The sequence below is a fragment of the Rhincodon typus genome, chromosome 1 (genome assembly GCF_021869965.1).
Source record: "Rhincodon typus isolate 14 chromosome 1, sRhiTyp1.1, whole genome shotgun sequence".
NCBI lineage: Eukaryota > Metazoa > Chordata > Chondrichthyes > Orectolobiformes > Rhincodontidae > Rhincodon > Rhincodon typus.
Window position 1 is genome coordinate 53,234,062 of NC_063332.1, and position 7,331 is coordinate 53,241,392.

The window sequence follows — 7,331 nt, forward strand, 5'->3', positions numbered from 1 at the left end:
TTGACCTTGCCAACCAGCAATCCGATTTGTAGCACATGGAATTCAACCTTTAATAGTTCATCTGCTTTAGGGCTATCCTCGCTTAAGTTTTTTTTTTAAACGAAGGTGGATCAGATGTGAGGAAGCTGTGAGCTTATGATAGTCGTCTTTAGGATAGGTTTACTAGTATTTCATTATTCTGAAGTGCATTCTATTGAACTTTTAGCTTACTAACTTGCACGTGTTAACTTAAAACTGAACCTTAAGGATTATTTTACAAGATGCTCGCTGATTGTAAGAGGTTCGTCTTTATTTGGGGATCCAAGTTCTGTGTTCAATCACCTAACTGTATCATTATCATTGAATATTGTTTGTATTCATGAGAAATTTGTTCATGATGTAATGTTCCATGAATGTCACTTTGTAGGAAGTTGACTTGGAATATTTGGCCAAGACCACCAATGGGTTTTCTGGAGCTGATTTGACTGAAATCTGTCAGCGAGCCTGTAAACTTGCAATCAGAGAATCTATTGAAAGCGAAATCAGACGAGAACGTGAAAGACAAGGCAACCCTTCGGCTATGGTAGGTGCACAATTATCAGTAACCGTTATACTAACTAAATATTAAATGTCTGTTTTTGTTTATTCCAAACCTATTATTGACTTCTGTCTTTAATGAGGCTTATTAAAATACTTGATGGCTTTAATTGCAGGAGGTTGAAGAAGATGATCCTGTTCCTGAGATACGCAAGGACCATTTTGAGGAAGCTATGCGCTATGCACGCCGCTCCGTCAGTGATAATGATATTCGAAAGTATGAAATGTTTGCACAAACACTGCAGCAGAGTCGTGGATTTGGCAGTTTCAGGCAAGTATTTTTGTATCCTTTATCATTTTACTTGAGGTGTGACATGTTAGAAGGTTCCCTGGTGCACATTAACAGTTTTGTACAAATCTGCAAATAATGTGGTTGTATATAGGTGACGGTCATGACAGAAATAGTCTTGTATACTGATTTGCTTCTGATGAACAAATAACTTTAATTTCCTTTGTCTCTTTGTGAAACTTCTTGGATCTAAATTTCATGTTTCTTCTTTGCATTCAATGTTTGTGACTCTGTTTACAGTGTAGTTTAGAGATTCCTTCATGCAGATTGGCTCACAATCAATCGCATAATAAAAAAGTCCCAGCTGCTCCCTGAATCTCAGCCATGAACTTAGTAAATGGCAGAACAGACTCGAAAGGCATAGTGACCATCAGATTAGAATCTTGTGGTTGGTTGGCTCACTGAGCTGGTTCATTGTTTCTCTGCAGACGTTTCATTACTCTGCTAGGTAACATAGTCATTGCAGCCTCCGATGAAGCACCATTGTGTTTTCCTGCCTGTTATTTAAACTTTGGAGTCCATTGAGCTGGATTACCTCACTTCTGGTTTTCCTTCACAGTGAAGTGTATATGGGGTCGAGCTCTGTGTTTGTTGATGGCTTTCGTGGTGGAGTACCAGGCTATTAGGTTGATGGCTTTCTTCGTGGAGTACCAGGCTTCTAGGAATTCCCGTGCTTGTCTCTGCTTTGCTTGTCCCAGGATCTTGGTGTTGTCCCAGTTGAATTGGTGGTTCAAACAGTATGAATCACAAGTGGATTGCCTTATGTGGAAAGGCTATACTGTTTAGCCTTGAATTTTCTGGAGTTCAGAAGTATCAGAGGTGACTTAATTAAAATATATCAGGGATGCCTGATTTACGAACATTGAACATATGAATTCAGTCTCATACATGGTTGTAATTTTAAAGATCTGACATAAGAACATTTCTTGTAAAGCAGCTGTTCCTAAGTACATTGTCCTGCATTCCAACTTGCATACAAATCGATTTGTGAACGGACTACAGAACGGAACATATTTGCAGCCCAGGGACTGCCTGTATAAGATCCTGAAAGGACTGATCGAGTAGAAGTTGAAAGGATGTTTCCTCTTGTGGGAGAAACTAGGACTAGGAGTCATAAATTTAAAAATAACAGGGAGTCCATTTAAAACAGATGAGGGCATCGTTTTTTGAGTGTTGTCTTAGGAATTCCCTTCCTCAAAAGGTGCTGGATGTAGAATCTTTTAGATAATTTTAAGATAACGTAGATAGACTTTTGATGACCAAGGCAATGAAAGATTATCAGAGGTTTACAGATTGTAGAGTCAAGATTAGAATCAGTTCAGCCACCATCTTACTGAATGGCAGAGCAGGCTCGATGGGCCGAGTGGCCTGCTCTTATTTGTATCTCCTTGAAACATTTCTTTCAAAAAAAACTAAATCCATTTGATCTCGGTTATAGAAGCTTAGTTGTAGTGTGATCCAGGTTAGGAACTAAATATTGAGAATTACTTACTTTTGGATGGGGAAAAGGAAGAAGCTATAATATTAAAGGGTGGTCTAAAAACAGCATCTAGTGATCTTAGTTTGGGAAATAAGGACACAGTTTGGCTGGAGATCAGATCAAAAATCCATGCTGTGCTATTTTGAAAAATGGGGACAAAAAGTAGATTTAAAAGTACATGAAGCTGCCTCTTGCAGTTAGTTTGTTGTCATCCACCTTTCATGACTTGATGTGGCAGGATTTGAGTGCCTTTACCTGATTTTATTAGTTGTGGGATTGCTTGTCTTAGTCTGTTGCAAGATTAACTTGCATTGATTTTTATAGCTGCTTCATGTTGTACTTCATTTTTGGCTATCTCTTGACACTGTTCCTGGCATATTTCATGCAATCCTCATCAAACTCCTGGCTTGATCATGATGATCAATTTGAGTGTCATGAGGTCACAGATGATAAAGCAGAATGATGCTGTTGATGATCCACCTAAATTATAGATTCCCAGTTTTGATTTATTTGATCTTTTCCGGATCATTGTGATGCCAAAACTTTTGACTTGATGCCGTGGGACTTGGTGTCCACCTTCATAGTTGGGGTGGGGGTAGAGGTAGTGGGCTAGTGGTAATGTCACTGCACTAGAAATCCAGTCACAGATGGGGATGTGAATTTGAATCTCACCATGACAGATGGTAAATTTGTGACCCTACTTCAGGACCCTACGTCAAAGCATTAAGTCTGGTTTCTGTTCACAACTGAAGTTTTCCAGCAGTTTCATTTTTTATTTGTTGCATGATCACAGTTAGCTTTTAATTCTGGATTTTTACAGAAATCAAATTTCACAACCTGTCATAATGGGATTCCAATGCACATCGTAGAACCATTGGTCTGAGACAGAATTTCCAAAAGAAGGGTCATCGACCTGCTGAGTTTTTCCAGCAATTTCTGTCTTTGCTTCAGATTTCCAACATCTACAGTTCTTTGTTTTATTTTAGTGATAATGTAATCGTTGTCCATTGGTGAACAAGAGAGGTATTTACAACAATGTCCTTTATGGAAGGTAATTTGTAATCCTTACCTGGAGTGGCCTGTGTGTGACTCCAGACTGCAGGAATGCCCTTAGCTGTCCTCTGCATTAGCTGTCGCAAGCCATTCAGGAAATGGCTATTGAAAATGGGCAGTAAATGCTAGTCTTGCCAGTGATGCAATCCCCAAAAATGAATTATGGATAATTTTGCTATAACGCGTGTTTCGTTGACACGAATTGGCTGTAATGCAACTGATGAACAGTGGATGCTGTTTGAAACACAAACTTTCTGCTGTTCAGTATAGCAATTTCCCTGTAATGTGATTTCCTGTGGCACAAGGTCACACAAGAACACAACTAGCACTGTTATAGGAGATCTACCTGTAAATAAAATGCTAAATAAATGAAATGAAGTGCATTTAGTAAGGGTGTTTACCACTGCATCATCAGTCTGTCCTGCCGTTGGGATCTTTCAGGGATTGCGATGTAATCAGAAGAGGGACTTGACAGGATAGTTGCTGAGAGGAGTTTTACTGACTGGGTGGCTGAGATATAGGCGTTCAAGTAACAAATCAGTGAAATGTGCTGGGTGCCTATGCATATGTTGAGCCAAAGGTGCCAGGAATATCTTAAACATAGAATGGTTACAGTACAGAAAGAAGAGTAACTTGTCTACTCTCACTCACCCACACTTTTCCAGACTCTGTTTCTCTGCAGCCCTTCAAATTTTTGTCTTCTTGACCTTTCTCAGTACATTTTTCTGTTCAGTTAATTATCTAATTCCCAGATGCCAGAATTGAATCTGCTTGAACCGCATACATATTGAAGCAGTGCATTTCAGATCCTAACCCACTTTAGACCATAAGACGTAGGAGCAGAAAGAGGTCATTCAGCCCATCAAGTCTGCTCTGCTGTTCTGTAAGGTCGTGGCTGATCTGATAGTCCTCAGTTGCATTTTCCTGCCATTTCTTCATAACCCTTGACACCCCTTACTGACTAAATATCTGTCTATTTCAGCCTTGAAAATACTTAAAGACTCAGCCTCAACAACCCTCTGGTGAAGAATTTCACACGTCACTACTGTCTGAGAAAAGGCATTCCTCCACATCTTCCCATCCCGCTATATACAGAGATTATGCCATCTATTCCTAGACAGTTGCACAAGGGGAAACAATCTTTCCTCCTCTACCTTGTCAAGTTTAAGAATCTTGTATGTTTCAATAAGGTCACCTCTCATTCTTTATTACAACAAGTACAGGTCTAAACTACTCCATCTGTCCTCTTAAGACAATCCTTCCGTACTTGGTATCAACTTAGTGTGCCTTCTTTGGACTGCCTTCAATACTGGTGCATCTTTTCTTGGGTAACAGACCCAAAACTGTTCACAATATTCCAGGTCGGACTAAAGCCTTGCATAGTTTTAGCAAAACCTTCCTACTTTTATACTTCATTCCCTTTGAAATAAAGCCCAAGATTCCATTTTCCTTCTGTGTTACCCACTGAACTTGGATTCTCCAGCATCTGCAGTTCCTACTATCTCGAACTTGGATGCTAGCTTTTTGTGATTCATAGGCAAGTGTTCCCAAAATCAATCTGTTCCAAAGCTTTCTACAGTCTTTCTCCATTTTAAGTAATAATCAGCTCCTATATTCTTCCTGGCAAAGTGCATAATCTCAGTGTATTCCACCTACCACGTTTTTATTCATTCACTCTATCTGTATATGTCCTGCAGACTGAGTCATTCTCACCACTTGCCTTCCCATTTATTTGTGTGTCATCCACAAACTTGACCATAGCACATTCGCTTTGCTCGTACAAGTCATTTATACATATGTAAATAATTGTGCCCTCAATACTGATTCCTGTGGAGTTACAATTTGCTCTCGTGAAAATTCCAACTGTCATCTATCAGTTAGCCAGTCTTCCATCCATGCTAATATATTACTTCCAACACCATGTACTCTTAAATTAAGTAGTCTTACTGTATGGTACCTTACCAAATGCCTTCTGAAAATCCAAAGGTATTACATGCATTGCTTCTCCTTTTCTCTATTTAGCTTGTTACCTCCTCAAAGAATTGTAGTACATTTGTCGGGCATGATTGTTCTTCATGAAGCTCTGTTGAATCTGCTTGATCATGTTATGCATTTCTTAATGCTCTGCTAGACTCTTTAACACTCTCCCAATTACTGATGTTAAGCTAACTTAACACTCTCCTGATTACTAATGTTAAGATAACTGGCCTGTAGTTACTATTTTTTTTGTCCCCTATGCTTTTATTAATGCAAAACAATTATTTCAAGTTTTTCCATATGTTGTCTTTGGTTCTTTTGCCTTTCACCTTAAATTGGTGTCCTCTATTTGTTGATCCTGTCCTCAGTCTGAACAGTTTTCCTCTCTTTACTGTATACAGACCCCACATGATTTTGAATATCTCCATCAAATCTTTCAACCTTTTCATATTTAAGAGTAGTTTTAGTCTCTCTAATCTATTCAGTTAACTGAAATTGTTTTATTGTAAATCTTTTCTGCACTTGCTGTATGTGTTTTCTAAAACATAGTGCCTCAAATTGGCTGTAATTCAGGCTAAGCAAGTGTCCTCTCAAGAAATGACTCATATTACCTGATCTGGTGGGTTATAGCTCAATTTGCATCAAAAGAAAAAGTCCATCTGACCACCACTGAGGGACTCTGAATGGGACTGAGATAAACTTCATTGACACTAGGTGTTATAGCACACCAAGATACAATCTGCTCTCAAATGAACAGTAGACATTTAACTCAAATGGCATCCAGTGCCATTTGTCTGAGTCATTACATTCAGAAGGTAAGGGCACAGCTGGCTGAGAGAAATCACCCCAAGCATAACCTCGACTGTTCTTTGTTTATTAATATAATAAATTGTGCTAACTGTATGTAGTGTTTAGTTTAAATTCAGCAACGTTTGTTTTGGTTTAAGTAAAATCACACCAAATCCTATCTTAGCCCTAATTTTATCAAATAGATCTGACTAGAATCAATGCGTTGCAATATTTTTTGGTACTAAAATATATTTTAACATTAAGGCTAACATTGCCTCTACTACTTGCAGATTCCCATCTAGTAGTCAAGCAGGTGCAGGACCAAGCCAAGGAACTGGAGGAGGCAGTGGTGGAAACATGTTCAGTGAAGACAATGATGATGATCTGTATGGTTAAACATACATTGTGGACCAAATTTTACCAGGCCAAGTTGTACAATTTCCATTTCTTGGACTGTTGCTTTTCCCTTCCCTCCCCTCCCCTCCCCACCCCACCCCACCCCTTCAGTCCAGTCAGAGAAGCATGTGCAGCTTTCAATAATCTGGTTCCAGGGGTTTCTTCTAATGAACCTATTCTTGATGTTGGATGTGAAGTTAACTGTTAAATCACTGCAGAGTAGTCAATGACTACCTTCTGGGAAACTTCTGTTCAAATTGATGAAGCAGATTCAGCAGCTTTTGCAGTGAGTATAACTGTAGCCTGAAAAAAAAAATACAAAATGCTTATGGAACTTCATTTTTTTTATTTCAGTAGGTGACATGATAAATGTATAAGTTTGAAAAGATGTTAAGGAACTTAATATGATCTGATAATAAAATTGAATTGTTGCACCTCTAATAAAGAACTGTGTGTTGCCTGAATTTTATGCTGCATTTTCAGGGTAAAAATGTAATTGGTCTGTAGAAACATTTCGTGCTGTGGTTACAATTTTTGATCTTGTGCAGAGTATTATTTTCAATTTGTTGCATTACTCTCTTTCTTTTTTAATCTCTTAAGGGACAGTAACCATCAATGGCTCTTCAACTGAAGAAGAATTGGGTGTGATTTTGTGCAATAGTAAAAATGCTTCTAATACTCCATCACATATTTAACATTCTAGGCAGAACTGATGAGAATATTATGAACAAAATCCATTTTTAAACCATTGTGATTATTTGCAATATTTAA

At 38.4% G+C, this 7,331-nt stretch overlaps 1 protein-coding gene across 1 annotated transcript; it reads left to right on the forward strand.

Moving 5' to 3' along the window:
* Window positions 1-404: 404 nt before the first annotated feature.
* Window positions 405-7,005, forward strand: LOC125484000 (transitional endoplasmic reticulum ATPase-like). Its single transcript, XM_048601004.1, has 3 exons — window positions 405-562; window positions 693-847; window positions 6,455-7,005. The coding sequence occupies exons 1-3, from the start codon at window positions 560-562 to the stop codon at window positions 6,558-6,560; spliced, it is 264 nt and encodes an 87-aa protein (XP_048456961.1). The 5' UTR covers window positions 405-559; the 3' UTR covers window positions 6,561-7,005.
* Window positions 7,006-7,331: the final 326 nt, after the last annotated feature.

Coding starts and splice junctions, on each gene's coding strand:
- LOC125484000 (XM_048601004.1), top strand. Junction 848..6,454: donor CGTGGATTTGGCAGTTTCAG/GCAAGTATTTTT, acceptor TACTACTTGCAG/ATTCCCATCTAGTAGTCAAG.